Below are 18,170 nucleotides of genomic sequence, written 5' to 3'. Positions count from 1 at the left end.
ATGAAAAATATGCAAAATGTGCAAATTCATCTAATTAATGTGTTCAATATGATATATAGGAAATATAATATGTATAAGTGCACATAATACTGTATAAAAATAACATTCCAATAACATTTCTATAGTTTGTATTAAAAATTATTTTTTACGATGACGTTAACAAGTTTAATGTTTATTATATATATATATATATATATATATATATATATATATATATTTATTAAAAAATGATTATATATTTTAATTATTTAATAAATTTACAAACATCATGCTTTCGATATTGTTATATTTTCGAAATAACAACTCTGATGATATGGTATGCACATTAAACGGTTTATTTACACCGGCAAACATAAACACTAACATTACACTTTATATTGTACCTTATCTTTGATATTTGGAACAACGTTTTATTGTATTCGTCAGTGTAAATATGACCATCTTTCGGAAAATAGACATTTTTAACAATTGGGAAGCCACATTGGATCAACTTGACGACGCAACGGTGTGGTGTTTACAAATATAATATGTTCTCATAGTATGATATTATTGTTTAAAACATTCAATGCTTTCGTTGAATAACTCCTAGTACCTTTATGAGTTCTCCACGTAGCCTGTGCCGTTCTACGATTGCTATTTATGAGACGTGATACTATGAGTTCTACTTGCACGTCTTGTTTACTCTCCGCTATTATATTATACACGTCTTCAGCCGACTTTCCTTGCAAAGATCTCCTGTTCCATTCAAGAACTTCGTCACCTTAAATTGAAATTGACAGTTAAACATTGAAGAATCTAGGATTATGCATATACATACATACATACATACATACATACTTCATTTCATTTATCAAGGCACTATGGTAATACATACACTTTCACTATTGATCTTTTTTTTGTCATATACACTTATAAGTTATACAAAATTAAATAATATGTGTGTACACTGAAGATTATTTATTAGAATTATTCTTTTTAATTAGTATAATAGTATACACAAGTGAACATATGATGCATGCAACATTCACTTTTCCTTGAAGTATTTACTTGTACTCGTGTGTGGATGAAAGCTTGAAAGTATGTAATCTATACCCTTCAGGTATAAAAACAGATTACCTAAACACAATCTGCTTTAGGTTATCGACTTTAGAGAGTCTTTAATTAATATTATGTATTAGATGTATTATGAGCATTTACAAGGATTGTAAATAGGTTTTTGAGCTCTTTTTCTTTTTATGACAGACATTAACATTAGAATAATATAATAATATGATTACTAACCAAATTAAATTAAATTGTAAAATAGAAAATGATCAGTAGATCAGTAGCTATTAAAATAGATATAAGATGTATTATGAACATAATTTCGTAATAATAAAAAGCATTTAAAAATCAAAAAAAAAAAAATCAAGTATGTAATCGATATCCAAATTACACCGATATCCAAATACAATGAACCAGCAGAAAAACTAGTGGTTAGCATATAATGCTTTGAATAGAGTGGTCACGGATTCAAATACCACTGGTTTCTGTTGGCCAGACCTTGGATTTGTGACTCCAGGTCGATCATTTTCTATCAGAGTTTATCAATTTATCTGATTTTCATTGAAACGGTTTTCATTTTCTTGCAAATCTCGAGTTTTCAGCAATCTCGAATTTCGCTGAATTGTATAAAATGCTAAAAATTTACAAATTTGAACATAGATGTCTCTGTGGATGTTAATTGATATGTATTTATATAGTACATTTTGTATCAAATTTACAATGTTTCTGGTCAGGAAGGCGTATTGGGGTTACCTGTAAGGCCTTCCTTGTATAGATTAAAAATAAATAAATAAATATTATATAGACTAATAGAGTAAAGCTGGATAGTGCCTCTGTAAATGAAATTGAATGTAGTGCATGTTATACCGACGTCATAAATAAACTGAAACTGCAACTTGTCTTCATTACCTATTCTCAATTGGCCTTCAATGTCAGCAATGGAGCCTTTTTTAACTTTCTCAATGAATGCTCCCCTCGAGCCACTCTCGAGAATTTTACCACCGACAACTTTCAAGCCTAAAATAGCAGCACTCGACGACGTATTTGTACCTTCGACCATGCTCTTTCTCAAAATCATGTGGCCAATCATCCTCGTTCCATCTACAGATGGCTGCCATGACATCGAATTCTGACATAAAAATACACATAGCTTTATTACTCGGCAATACATTTCACATATACCAATATTCATATTCGTATTGAATTTTCACCCTTCCCCTTAGTTATATGAGCAAATCTATTTACAGACACTAAGTCTTTATATTTACATATATAGTAGTTTAAAGACTAAATTTACAACACAATCAGCGATGCACAACTTACATATAAAAAGATTAGGTTTGGTTATATTAGCTAGTAAATTTCATTCATAATAAATACAACAAAATTGAATACTATATTTTAGTTCATTCCAAGTAAATTAGACGGACCATTATAAGTAGTAAGCAGCAAAAATGAATAGGGAAATAGAATCATATTATGGAACAATTATTTTTCCATTCTAATCTTTTAAATGTTTGTTGAATCATCCGACAATAAACAGTTAAAATTATATGTGCAAACTTTTTTTTAAAGGTTACAGATAATCTACATAAAGTGCAGATTCATATAGATTCTACACGATAAATATGTACTGCCAATTCAAAGCGTAAAAAGGATCGGTAACTGACGTTCTAAGAGTGTTTTAAAATTTGTATGGACACATGTAATACATTTTAAAGATATATTGTCTTGTATTTGAAATGCCAGTAGAATTTACTAGCCAATAAACGTGAACAATTCACTTAAACTCCTCTAACTATATAATTTATCGATTCAAATCATTTAATAGAGCGTCAGGGTGTTCAGTGCCGGTTTTAGGGGGGGGGGCTAGGTCGGGCAGCGCCCGAGGGCGCCAAATAAGTTAGGGCGCTGAACGATGCGCCAAAGGCACTCTAAAATTTAAAATTAGAGCGCAAAAAGCCATTCAAAATTTTAGATTAGAGCGTCAAAGGCGAAAGTTCTTTCTAAGGGTGTTTAGAAAAAATTGCCCGAGGGCGTCATTAGGTGTGAGGCCGGCACTGAGGGTGTTGTAAATTGGCAGTAATATTTGCTGAAAAGACGTGGATTAAAAATATAATGTTTATAATTTTATCATGATTAGATCTCGTTACATGTTTTGCATATATATAGTCATCTAATTATTCCCTCCATTGACATTAAACAAACATAAATTAGTACATTTCCATCACCGTTTTGAGGATGATAATATATCGGCCAATTTAAACTACAACCTAACCTAACTTTTTATTGTTTGTGATTAAATTGTAATAACATCAATCGGAATCAAGTTGTACATCACTGCATTAAGCTTTTAATTGCCAATACATATGAGAATTTACATATTTCAACCAGTAAAAATGTTTCATTAAAGTATTATTCATGTATGTATGTACATATATAAATAAAAGTTGTACCTTTTTATACAATTTCTTCAATAAGAAGCCATGCATCCAATCCTTTACATGCGACAATTAAAAAAAAAGACATGCACAAACCATAAGTTATACGTAAAAGAGTATCAATAAGGTAAACTCTTAATTAACATAAAGGTAAATATCACACCGAATGCACAGTCAAAACTCGAAGCGAAAAACATCTGTATAGGACTTTTTTGTTTAAATTTTATAACCGATACAATATGAATGTTGCAACATTGAAAATACATTTTGATATACATATTATATTGAATGTGAATTTGAAAAATATTCTGTAAAATTGCAACGTTCAGATTGACTTTGAAGTGTGAATAATATCTTCAAATTATCGATATGTTTCCAATGAAAAAAATGCTGATTCATTTGACGTCATGCAAATCTTATATGTTAAATACATAAAAATAAAAATGTGTGAACATATAATATATAATAACAATAAAAATAAATGTAAAAAAGGGAAACCAGATGACCATTCCTCCTACTCTCAATTAAAAGTGATTTAATTATAAAATGCTTTTACTATAAAAAAATGGTGTGGATCAAATAAAATTATTCGACTACGTTCGTTGTTATTTTCATTTGCATATATTTTCTTTTTTTTTGTATCGGTGACCACATCTATGATTAAATTTTTGGTTATTTTCAATGAAAGAATTAATTAAGATGTGGCCTCAGATTTATGTTACAAATTTACAAATCATTATACACATATCGCTAACAAAATCATAATAAAAATAATTAAAAATCTCAATAATCCTAAACAACTTTCATTTAAATACATACATATGTATGTATGTGTAAATATAATACAATTAGTTTTAGTATTTTTTAAATATTTTAACAAGTTGTTTAAGAAATTGATGAATGAATGCTATATTGTAAGCATAAAATCCTAACTAATGAAATTGCTTATTATTTCGACTAAATAAATTATTTTCCTTACAAAATAAATAATAATAAAATTATATTTTGAGCAAATTTAAAATTATTTTCAAACATCTGTATTCGATGTAGCCAAAAGTAAAATATTTTCTACTTATAAATATATATATGCTAATAATGATCAAACTAATAAATTAACACGTCTACGTCTAATTTTTTATTTATTTAAAAGCTATACAAAATGAAACTAGTTTTAAAAGTAATATTATACAAAAAGTTCTAAAAATGTATTTACTATTTTATTTAAGAAAGGCTTTATATAAAGATTTCATTCCTCAAAACTGTATTGCTTAATTTAAGTTGTACAAAAAAACCTTCATGTATAGTTAATGTAGGTTAATTTTTTAATCTGACTTAACTTCAGAGTATAAGTTCAACAAAAATGGAACAAATCCAAGATACGATGAAAGAAAAGATCAATAATAATGACATGTCTAATTCAACTAAGCGTAGCAATACGATGAGGATTTTACTCGGCGGTGATCGCTGCTAATAAGCTAATCTTAATGATATAATGATATTTACCTATATTTATGCATAGTTCTACCAAAACAAATAATAATAAATAAATTAAATACAAGCATTTATTTATCAAAATTTAAATAATAAGGAGTTGTTGATTATAAAATATATATATAATATATTTGTTATTGATTATACCACAGTTTCCCAAACTTCTTTGACTTATCGCCCCCTTTTCAAAGATAATTTCTCCTCCGGAAAACCATTCTATCTTAACTATAGTAAAAAGTGTAATTTTTTAATTGTATATATCCCGAAAAAATATTCCTATCATTCAGTATGTTTTAGAATTATGGAATTATAAAACATGCGCGGTAGGTGATTTTTTTTATTTAAATATCGTGTGCGAATATGTACATTAGGGATCTTTTTTTTAATTTTATATGTGAAAAACAACTCAATTTAAATATTCCAAATTTAAAATTTTTATAACTTTATTCATTTTTAGAATATTATTCTATGTTTCACTTCGTTAATGATTCAGGAGAAATTCCTACATTCTTCCGATCGATTTGAAACTTTGCCATTTTGCGTGGTTTGGTCACCGATAGAAATTTAAATTGATTCTGATAGTTCTCGGATTGCGAAATTTATGGAGATCTTGACTTTTTTTCAATGAAAATATAACATTAAAAATAGGTTGTGGCTATTTGCAGGTACTATATCTGCGACAGGCGCAAAGCCTTCTGCGCATGCGCGTCAACTGTCACTGTCGGTGTGTTTACTGCTAAAATTTTGTTTTAAACCTCTTAAAATTTAGTTTGAGCTCGTAAAGTGACGTAGAGTAAAAAATATAATCCAAATTAGTTAATATTATTAATTGTTAGAAAATCATTATCATATACAACGTATATTACCTTCATACAAGTACAAGCCGCGAACTAGCTAAATGATATAAATCTATTATAATAACGTTTGAAATTTATTTGCCTCATGTATAATGAACGATTGATTAAACAAGTCTAGCATACATTGAATGTAAGAAATTATAATTGGATTATAAGTTCACGCGCGTGCGCAGAAGGCTTTGCGCCTGTCGCAGATATAGTACCTGCAAATAGCCAATAATTCGCAGATATAGTATCTGCAAATAGCCACAACCTTAAAAATATAGTAAAAAAAAAGTATAATTTTTAAAAGTCGGCTGAAACCTCGGGGCCTTTTAGCTGTCCCTATGACGTCTTCTTATTGCCTGCTTACTCCTTGACACCCCCCTGGGCCAGAAAAGCCCCCCCTTTCTCCAAATTTTTAAATCGACTGCACGGGAGCGATATTGCCCATTTTGGGAAACAGTGGATTAGACAAATTGTATTGTCTAGTATTTGAATTATAGAATGTATATTATAAATAAGGGAGCTATATTATATATATTATATTTATTACGCCTTGTGATAGTATTTCTTTTATATTTTAAATACCTTAGGTCCGTCACCCCGATTAGAATCTTCGCTAGAGGTGAAATTACTCGACGTATCAATGCCGGAGTCTTTGGTGGCCGAGTCTTGGGATCCTTGACGGTCACACTCCCACCGTACCGTGGCCCAGTTTGGAACGACATGTGCTTCTCGGCCACTTCCTAGAAGGTCTCTATGGTGGCCAATTGCTCTCGGGAAAGTCTGACTACCGTCGTATCCATCGAACCTCACGGTCTTTTTTCTCCGTTCAGTGAAGCGTCTGCTGTCCGAGTCCTCCCAGCCATACTTGCTCTTGTTGTGTATCACTTTGTCTTTGAAAACACTATAGTCCACGTACTCGCCGCTCGGATCGTCGAAGTTCAGATACTCCTCTGAGTCCTTGCGTCGCTCCACTACGTCCATGTCCAGGTCCGACGGCGAGCCGCACGCTTTCTGGTCGAAATTGCGCGACGACGAGCCGTACGGTGTGTGATTCAATCTATCGATGTTATTCGATAGGTGATTGTTTGATAAGTTGTAGTAATTTTTTGACGTTATGTGGTCGTGAAGATTGGATGGTTGCAGGCGTGAACAGTTTTCTAGTTTCCCTATGTTATTTGAAACAAACAAAAAAGAGGACAAATAAAAAATAGGAACTAAGCTAGTACTTTCAATGATGATAAAAAGAGTATGAAAAACAGCAAGGGGCAACACATAGATAGTGATAAATATACCATGTGCTAATAATGAAGAAAATATATACCAAAAAAAAAAAAAAAAACCAAAACAATAACACAAAATACACCATCATACAATGAATTTCCCTTTTATTCACAGCAATGATCAATTTATATTTAATTAATTCAAAATAAAAACTTTTAAATATTACTGTGAATAAAAGACATCATTGAAAAGCAAAAACTTAATTAGCCTTAAGCATATAGATTATGTATATATGTAATAATTTATGTCATAAAATTTCTACACACACTCTTTCTCTTCCTGTCTCTTTCATACTTTTAGAAATATATATATATATAAATACACATTTTATTATTTGTATATTTAAAATAATAAATAGTGTATTTGTCTCATCACGGCATGCAATAATTATACATGGATCATACATGTTAACACGTGACAAACGCTTCCGGAATGTCTCTTTACTCCTGAAAGACTCGTTGATTTAATTATGACAAACATAAACATGAGTGTTAGCATGTCTTTTTTCAAAACTGTGCCAGGCAACTTATATAATATTTCAATAGAATTATAATATTTTACTATTCCTGAACTTAAACTATAAAAATTTAAAGGTTGCCAATCACATTTTTAAAACAAGTTATAGATCAATGATATTATTTTATCTCGAAATATGTAAATTAGACTTTTTTGTTTGTATTTACGTTTAAGTTGAGGTTATTATGGAAATAATTAAAAAAAAATGTATCTATTGTACATATTTGAGATTGTTCACAATATAAAACGGCCTCCGTGCAATGTTTATGTTTTACATGAATTAAAATATGTTCAATTCAATAGCGAATGTTAATATGTATTACCTTTTGAACAATTAAAATAGAGAGTACAGCATAGAAAAGTTGGAAGAAAGTACAGTGAAGAAAAGAAGAAAGAAGAATTAGAGAATTTCAGTAACGATTGAAGTAACCATAGTACAGTCAATAGTCATAAATTAATATTCATAATATATATATATATATACATTCACATTATTCAGCTGGAAAACAAATTGTAACAGTAACGTGTATAAAGAAATGACGACAACGAACAACAAATACGTAAAAATAAATATAACTTCTATATAAAATATTATAAATATATGTTTCGTTGCTGTCGAACGTGTTTATTTCTCTCACCGCTAAAAATTTTTTAATTTTTTCATCTAATATCGCTTGATGTTGCAGTCTAGCATTGTCAATTTTCGCTTTGTTTCTAAATCCTGAAAGAGAATGTGGCATTAATACAAATTTTAACAAGTGCTGAAAGGCAATTAGTATCCGACATTAGTGTAGGAAAATCCTGAAAAATTACAACCTCAAAACAAAAAAACATAAATCATATTGCAATAATGCAGTACATTATAAATAATCAATTAAAGCTGTTCTGTAACTACGACTAATTTCTGCAAAAATTATATTATGTAATATATGTAATAGAAAAACTGGGGGGGGGGGGGGGGGGATGTAAAATAATTTAAATATGGGGTTATTATATCTAAAAGCAAAAATTCGTCTTACAAAAAAATCATGTTTCAAAACAAAAACAAACAAAAGAATAGTTACTTTCGTAAAACAGTAACATCTATTTGGTAGCAATAAAAATCTAAGCATGGGTAAGGATACTCGACATACAATATATTTACAATGACTTTTAAGTCTATTGTGCGTATCTAAAATTTGGGAGCAACAACTGTTTAAATGAGCTAAAATAAAAATACATAATACCATAATAATATGAGGAATACTAAAGCGAAAATAGCTTTTTGGAAATGAGCGTTTTAAAAAAGATCACATTATTTTTAGGTCCACTTGCGGGTTTTTTTTTGTAATATTTTCAAAAATGATACCAAAAAATCTACTTTTGATTAAATTTTCCTAAATCGTTATGCATTATAATAATAATGGCAGTAGTATATATATACATATATATAATTTTGCACGACAATTTATGTTCAATTGTGACGAATCAGTAAATATCTTAAAATAATTTTTCATCCGGAGTATTGACGATGCATTGCACCAAGTAAAACCAAATTGAACTTACCACTAAATACTAACCAGTTATATACCAATCGAAACAACAGTTATATTTTCACACAAAAATTTTGTCAAATCTAAAACTACTTACTTCTTTACCGTGTCATCATTGCAAACATTTGATGAAACCTATGTATTATGAACTATTTTTCATACTATTTCAATTTAAATAATTTCTAACATACAAAAAAATATCAAAATATTGTTTACAACTATCGTTTAAAGTTAACGTTAGTAAATTTAATATAATTGGACATATAATATAATAGTTCTGCAAAAGGTGTATATTTTACCCATACAAGTAATATTTTGAATATACAGCAACTTTTTCAAATATTTTTTGTATGATGTAAAAAAGTAATAATATTTATAAATTAGGCAATCAATATTTTGTTTTTAATTTTTTCACCTATTTTGAAAATTTTTCTGTTTTTGAAATTGTTATGCTTATACATACATATAATATATCGATGCGGTGCAAACGATCGACAAGTGCCAGACAGACTGAACCACAGATTAACGAAACGTGTACCTTATGCGTGCGCACTGCTCGCACTTACACTAAGCAAAATCTACCCGAAGTTCCGACATACCTACCCTGTATATGTTCTGTGCTTCTGATACTTTAGTTCCGAATTTTGCCTTATTAAACTCGCCAGAAAGATCCAACTCAATTTTAATAATTGCATCTGTGCACATCGAAAGGTTACTCGTCATCTGATGTCCAATCTATCATTCGTGAAGTTGAGAATTCCGTTTAGAGCAGCCATCCAGTTAATCTGTGGTTCAGTCTGTCTGGCGCTTGTCGATCGTTTGCACCAAACCCATAATATATAAGTACGTATATGATTATATATGCTTATAAATACATATAATATATACGTATATGATTATATAAGTACCTGTCCGTATTATGTATTTCTTAAAAAAAGCTTTCTGGAGTTACAATTTTCAAAATTTTATTCATATGGGTTGGATTAATTTTTGTAGAACTTTGCCCAATTGAAATCAACCATTATTTTCTTTCTCGGCTATATAAAGAAAACTATAAAGCTGAAAGCTATTTATTACACATAAGCGTAATTTAAATTTGAAATAATATAGAAGGTTCAATTTTTTTATTATCAAGAACTATTTTATGCTTGACCATTAATTGTAAATCCCAAAATTCGAAACAAATAAAGCCTTATATTTGCAGCAACTTTGTTTCAAGTCAAATTAAAATCGATTCGTATTGATTTGAGGGCTTTTAAACACTGAATACGCTATACATATACCTAATTGATACGCCTATAGTACGATTTAGCAATTGTGGCGAATGCCAAATACAAAATCTACGGAACGTAGAGTAAGGTGTAATGCTTAAACAATTTTTAAAACGCGAATGAATTGCAAATTTTGGGCGAGTTGTTAGTGGAGATGTTACAGTCAAAGTGTATTTTCAGTTCTAATATATTCAAACTGGCGGTTTAGATAATTCATATTCGAATACAGTACAACTAGTAAATCAAATCTCTACAAACGCCAATACACTTTCAACAATGTGCGCCAGTTGTAATATAACAGTAGAGCTTTGACAGCTCTGATGTTTTTACGAATACTTTAGAATTCAATAATACGCTAATATTTGCAAGGTATTACGAATAAAGGTAATGAGTATCGTATTACGATAGCTCTAAGAATGTGTTCAAAACAAAAATGTGACTTTCCAACTAAATTTATTAGTCAAGTGATATTTTCACGACTATAAATTTATCATAACTACCATTATGGTTGAAGTGTATTTTCAATTGTAATATATTTTGACCAATTGGAATCAGTGGCGTAAATAGAAAAATTGGGCCTGTATGCAAATGTTATAAAAAGGCCCCTTTTAGTATTTTTGTTATTAAAATTTAATTGGTAATTAGCTCACATAATTTAAATGTTATTTTTCCTCGCTTTCAAAGTCGCAAAGTATGCAATTACATATTTCAAAGACATTCTATTTTAACATCGTTTTTATAGATAATTGCAGACAATTGATATTACTATACCATTACGGAAAACTATCGAATGTCGTGAGAAGGAGTACATATGGGTGAAAATTCGACACGCAATGTGTTGCGTATCAAATTTGGAGCATAATATTTTAAATAGTGTTTCCTATTAGTCATATGAATAATTTTAAGAAGACTTTCAAGATTTTTATTTGAAAAATGTCTAGTATTTTTATTTGAAAAGCTTTTGGACCCCTTAATCTAAAAGGCTCGCATGCACCGCATGCCCGTGCGGTATAGTAGTTACGCGCCTGATTGGAACGTAATTCGCCATATGAATCAACTTACTTGGGTTAGACGGAATATATTCCAACTAGTCTAAATATATCACAACTGAACATACACTTCAACTATAACGGTAGTGGGTACCAGGTTATATACATATAGAATATGTTCCAACTAGTCGAAATATATTAAAGCTGGAAGATACAGTTCGACTGTAATAGAGACACATATTCAAATTTTAAAGCAATGTGGCAAACCATACACCATTTATTTTGTTGAGATGCCATGATGTGGTCAGTGAGTTCTGATTTTTTTAAAAACAATACATATATAACAACTCACGTATCTACGTGGTATAGCTTTCAAACTACCAAAATGAAATAGATCAATACAATTTAACATGAAATTGTACAAAAAATATGATTGGGGTTTTAAGATCTGTATTAAAAGCAGGGGCGTCATTAGAGCTTTTCCCAAGGGGGAGCAATTTTTTTGAACAGTAAGGAATTACTTTCTAGGGAGGGGGGGGGGGGCGGGTATTATATTAAAAAAATGAGCGAATATGAATTTTGGGTCTACCTCACGGGACCGAAAGTGAAACGCCCGAAAACGCAAATATCGGAAGGCAAAGATCGAAAATCGAAAGATCTTAAGTCGAAAGATAAAAAAGGGTCTCTCCCCCCGTCGTACATACTCACTTAATTTGCGCGAGCAGGATACAACAGGAACAAGAGGAACAGACTTTTCCTCCCATATCCTGCGCGCGCACATTAAACAAGGCTGTATGACAAAAAGAGAGATAATTTCACCGCATGCCACTCATATATTATATATACATAGTACCGTCTACCATGCACCCTTTTTGTTTGATCTTTCGACTTTGCCTTCTGATATTTGCGTTTTCGGGCGTTTCACTTTCGGTCCCGTGAGGGAGACCGATGAATTTTAACTATTTCTTTTAATAATTTTTTATTTATATATTTTGAGATTTGGAGATTTTTTATTAAGAGATTTGGTTTGTTGGTTTAGTATTTTAGTATTTTAATGCATAATAATACATTAAACAACGTAGATAGTCACGTCCAATCTAGGGGGGGCGGCTGCCCCCCCCCCTCCCCAAGTGACGCCCCTGATTAGAATTATATGGATGAAATTTACTCTGATCTTATATTGATCAGTTGAGAAATTTATTATAGCGACAAATCAGCAGGTACTGTGCAGCAAAATTTCGAAGACTTTTTTCATATACTTTTTGATTTAAATTGGTACAATTTGTAAATGAAAAGTGTTTGTCGTAAATGAGATTAAAGGCGCTCTTCCACCGAATACGTTGATGCAGATACGTTGATCGTGACTGATGACTGCGACAGAACATACGTCAACGCGACGTATGGGCATTCGTATGCGCAAAAACGATACGTTAGTGCGCGTCAACGTATTCGGTGTAAGAGCGCTTTAAGTATAGTGTTTATACAATCACAGGATTATTATTGCATAAGTAGAGACACAGCATTACACCTTTCCGTTCACGAGACCTCGACACGTTTGCAAATACAATACAATCTAGTCGACAGTAACAAGATGTGATGATAGTAAGGTTCAAAAAGTTACATTACTGTTCCACATAATAATAGCGATACAAGAATAAAGATAGGCAGCGGCTAACGAAGAGTACGATCGAACAAAGATGGACTTACCCTTGTCGTTTTCGTCGCTGACGCAGTCCGGAGTCGACCTGAGCTCGTCGTCGGAGCTCGACGGCGAGCCCGGCGCTCTTCTCCGCCCAGGGTTCGGAGCGGAGCCCGAAACGGGCCCGATGTGAGGCGCACCTTGCTGTCTCGGATGGAGGAGGTGAGGATGCGATCGCATAAGGCCGTCGAGTTCACCCCTACCGTATTGTTGCACACCGCTCTCTTGTTGAGAGTATTGTCTTCTTAACGCACTACCGGACCTTTGCAACGGGAGGTTCTCTTTTTCGGCGGCACTGTGCGCCCTTTCCAACTTGGGACGCTTGTCGGCTGCTAGACCCATCTGGCCCATGGGCGTTATCGTGCCCATCGTGCCCATGGTGCCTAGTGGCGCCATCACTTCACCACCGATCATGTCTGCCTCTATCCGCCGCATGATCGCGTCCTGACCTGTACCCTTGTGCATCCACTGGCCGGTCTTTGATAGTAGTTCTTGTTTTTTACGACACAAGATGCACACCCATATGACCTGAAACAAAACAAACCCAATATGAGACTTCAATGATCAAAACACGTTTTCAATTTTCAAATAAAACTTCTTTGCGGACGGTATACGCCGAGAGGAATCCCGGGGCCTGGAAAAGTAATTCCGGACTCTATGACATATTAAAAAAAAAAACGAGATCTTATATAGATATATTTTAACAGAAATTTGGAGCGTGGAGCAGTGGAGCAACGAGTGTTTGCACGGAGCAGGAGCGGAGCCTGAGCACGAACATTTGTAGTGCTCCACTGCTCCGATATTTTGTTTTTATCCATTAGAATTTCTTTCAGAATTTAAAAATTAAATTAATGCTTTTTTTCAATTTGTTTTTCAATTTATGATAAACTGGTTGTTTTACCCGGCTTCGCTCAGTATTTGTAATATAAACAGCGTAAACATGGTGAATCTTATAGTAAATATTCATTTTTTTTTATTAATTTTATTTGAATAGAAAAAAAATCGACTCGTCGTCATAGAAATTTTGACTTGTTTAGTGGGGGTGAATGCGATAGCATGTACATTTTATGGACATGGTCGAGTTTTGGTCACCGTTCTGTGGATTGGGACCAGCTTGACCATGTCGGTTTGTTGGTTTGATTCATGCTGTTCACTTTCTTCCCGCCCGTCAAATTAAACAGTTGTGTGTACAAAATGCCGTCATTTTAATCCTTTACTAGAATAAAATTCATGTTGAATGAATTGAATCGGATGAATACTAGGAAACTCAATCGGATGAATATTAGGGATAATTCGGATGAATATTAGGGAAAGTATGTACATATGTTGATATTTATTTATAAGTTAGATAAGAATATATTACCTATATATTTGAATAAGTATTTTGTAAGAAGATTACATGTACATAATTATGGTACTAGGGGCAGAGAAATTTTATAATAATAAAAGTGGCATTAGGCGTCAAAGTGTTAAAAGATTGCGGTATGGCTATCGCCGTACCTAATTAATTTCCGCCACGGTCGTGTGTGGTGTTTGGTGCTAGACGTATGTCTGATAAGCATTTGTTCATACTACTCGCAAGACTGTGAAGTGTGTCTTTAAAAGTTGCACAATGCACACCAAATACCTCTGTGGCGGAAATTAATTAAGTGTGGCGACAGCCATACCGAAATCTTACAACACTATGACGCCAAAAACCACTTATATTATTGTACATTTCTCTGACTAGCGGTAGTGTTAAGTTAGTAGTGCAGAATTTAAAGTTTAACATAAATAGGAAGAACATAGTACATGAAGGTGTTGTTAATTACAATAAGCTATCAGATGAAATTGGGAACATAAACAACACCTCCATATTTATAAATAGTTTTATTTATAAGTAGCTTTTTTTGTTTATTGCAATATTAAATTATTGTTATAAGTTATTTATTGAGCTACTTCTTAAAATAAATAAATTAAACTAAAATGGGACGATTGGGATTCCCAATTCGGGTAGGCACCCCATCATTTCTCCTCCCATCCTATATCTAATACCTAGTTCTAATCTCGGCCCCTAGCTATTCATTTTATTTGTTAATGGTATTAGGGAAATATTCCACAACTGCAACTTCTTATTATATGCAGATGATCTAAAACTTTTTAGGTGCGTTGAATCTTCTTCCGATGCTGCTACAGAACGATTTAGATTCACTCGTTATTTGGTCACACTCAAATTGTCTTCCGATAAGCGTTGACAAGTGTCACATTGTCTCTTTTTCCAGATCTCGATCATTAATTAAATTTGGTTACAATATTGATGGCTCTATTCTTGCCCGTCACACATATCAAGGATTTGGGAATTACTTTTTCAAATATCTGGAATTTTAATTCTCATATCCAAGATGTGTGCAATAGGGCTACAAAAACTTTAGCCTTCGTCGTCAGAAAGTCACGCGCCTTTAATAGCACCAGAGTGATACGTTTACTGTATACTACATTGGTGCGCAGTTTGCTTGAATCTGGCTCGGCCATATGGAGTCCTAATCATTTAAGGTACACGCTAATGTTAGAGAGAGTTCAAAGAACATTTCTGCGCTATCTCTACATGAGAGAGTTTGGGCGCTATCCCTACTTATTTCCCAGTAAGTTTGTCATGGGCTCCTTGGGCTTTGACTCCTTAGCTTCACGTAGAAACAATCATCTTGATAAGCTTTTTCTAAAAATTCTAAGGGGGTGAATGTCATCTTCCTGAAGTTCTGTGTAATCTTAAACTTAGGGTACCTGAGAAACTGATAGAATCTCGCTCCAGAACTCTATTCCTGCCTATTCGGGCCAGAACTAATGTGCTTGTTGACTCACCCCTTTCAAGAGCCATTCGATTATTTAACCTGCTTTCTGGGAGCCTTGATGTTTTTACTGCATCATACAGTTCTGTCAGGCAGCATATTTTAAATGACTTCTAGCTACATACATATTTACACATGTTGTTTTCATTTTTTAATTTTATTATTTAGCATAATGTGTATGTATGTTGGTTTTATCTTTATTTATATATGTATGCTATTTTTTATTTTTATATATATGAGTAATTTATCTTTATTTATGTGTTTATGTGTATATGCATGTATAATGTTTGTATGTATATGGATGTATGTATTGTATGTGTATGTGTATATGTATATATATATATATATATATATATATATATATATATATATATATATATATATATATATATATATGTGTGAATATATATATGTGTAGGTGTCTATGTATGTATATGTATATATGTGTATTTTTATATTTATGTATGTATGTATGTGTTTTTGTGTATACGTGTAAGTATTTGTGTATATATGGATGGTGTACATATATGTTTATATAATTGTCTTTGGCCAGGAAGGCGCATTGGGTTTACCTGTTAGGCCTTCTCGGTTAAATAAAAAATAAAAATAAAATAAAATAAAAATAAAAATAAAAATATATAATACATATAATAAATAGTGAATAAAGAAGCTCTTCTCTAGTGACTACAGAATTCAGTTTTTTCAATATTATAATATTGCGTACGGAAGTGCTACTTCTGTAGTATGCAGTGGAATGTATACGGTTGATTTATTCAAATAAAACTTCTTTACGGATGTTATAGTGAATGGCTTTGATGGTGACCGCATCACGGAACTAAATTGACCGATGGGGAAGGCGCCCCTTTATTCCCCAATTCTCTCCTCCTATTCTATATACATATGTAGTTAACTAGTGGTTTTACCCGGCTTCGCTCGGTATTTGTAATATAAACCGCTTAAATATATACGTTTTATTAAATTTATTTGAATAGTTTTATTTTATTTTGATTTATTTGAATATTAATTAGTTTTTAAATTTAACGTCACAGATTCTACCACCCAAACCTTATATATTAGATTTTGTGTAAAATAAGTTTTGCTTTTGTAGTTTGCTGTGTAAAACATGCGGTTGATTTATTCAAAAGAAAAAAATATTTACGGATGCTTGTGAATTGCTGTTATGGTGACGTCAACGTCACGAAAAGTTGCACGAAACTTAAGTGAGATGATTGAAAAGTCACCATGTCATCCTCTTTCTCCCTATCCTATATACATAGTTAGTTTTGCGCAAGGAAGTTGTCCTTCTGTATTGTTTAGTGTTGATTTTTTCAAAGTAAAATTTATTTCCGGAAGGTATGATAAATTACATCAGCAACAGCATTAGTCAGCATCACGAAGTGTTGCACGGTTGAAACGTTGTATGAAACTTAACTGGGCAAGGGGGGAGAATAGACATCCCCTCCCCATCCTTGAGGATTATCTAATCTCATCTGTTTCTCACCTAATGTGTATGTAATAGCTTTTGTATAAGGAAGTTTTAATTATATAGTGTATCGTGTAAAACAAATAATTTTTTTTGTAAGTAAGGAAGACGCTACAGTAATTGGCCACTTGGATTTTAAATTCAAAAGCCACTTATTGAGAGGCCTCAATTCATTTTCAAAGTGTCTTCTTTTGCGGACGATAATTATTTTTTTGATTATAATTTTGCCACGGGGACATGTTTTTATCTAGAGAGTCACCGTGGAAAGGAGACGATCAATTTGTATTTTATAATCACCAAAATCTCATAGAAATACTCGAGATCTTATTTGGTTTTATTTCCCTTACGACCAGGGCTTCCATTTCTCCACCAAGTTATATTTAAATGCAATACAATAAAAGCGAGTACAAATTTGACCCCCTGTATGTAATTAAGGAATAATTCGAGTATACCTATGTATACAGGGTTTTCATTCCAAATTGACCTTTTTTTATTTCAAATTGACATTGAAAAAGGTTTAATTTGAAATGAAAAAGGGTCAATTTGAAATGAAAAAGGAATGTAATTTGGAATGTAAAAACCTATACATTAGTATAACCTAGAAGGTTGCAAAAATGTGTGCTTATTAAAAGCTGCTCACTTTTGTGAGCAGCATCAGCATCAAGCGCACGAATGCCTGCACCTTGATACTAGTTTATATCATAAAAATCGGTCTCCGCGATGGGCCGGAATGTGAAATTACCGAAAACGCAA

General features: G+C 32.1%; 1 protein-coding gene across 1 annotated transcript in view; it reads right to left on the bottom strand.

Annotated features, from left to right (window-relative positions):
• Window positions 1-18,170, bottom strand: part of Rim (Rab3 interacting molecule) — a 70,662-nt gene that overhangs the window by 28,548 nt on the left and 23,944 nt on the right. The window contains exons 3-10 of the mRNA XM_077438714.1: window positions 13,061-13,637; window positions 12,929-12,983; window positions 12,743-12,873; window positions 8,240-8,339; window positions 7,507-7,679; window positions 6,404-6,987; window positions 1,954-2,173; window positions 593-760 (exon numbers count right to left, since the gene is read on the bottom strand). Of these exons, the coding sequence (XP_077294840.1) occupies window positions 593-760; window positions 1,954-2,173; window positions 6,404-6,987; window positions 7,507-7,679; window positions 8,240-8,339; window positions 12,743-12,873; window positions 12,929-12,983; window positions 13,061-13,637 (2,008 nt within the window). The remainder of the gene's footprint in view (window positions 1-592; window positions 761-1,953; window positions 2,174-6,403; window positions 6,988-7,506; window positions 7,680-8,239; window positions 8,340-12,742; window positions 12,874-12,928; window positions 12,984-13,060; window positions 13,638-18,170) is intronic.

Source organism: Arctopsyche grandis, chromosome 9, assembly GCF_051622035.1.
Source record: "Arctopsyche grandis isolate Sample6627 chromosome 9, ASM5162203v2, whole genome shotgun sequence".
NCBI classification, from domain to species: Eukaryota; Metazoa; Arthropoda; class Insecta; order Trichoptera; family Hydropsychidae; genus Arctopsyche; species Arctopsyche grandis.
The sequence above is the reverse complement of the archived record's forward strand: the minus strand, read 5'-3'. Positions and strand labels throughout refer to the sequence as shown.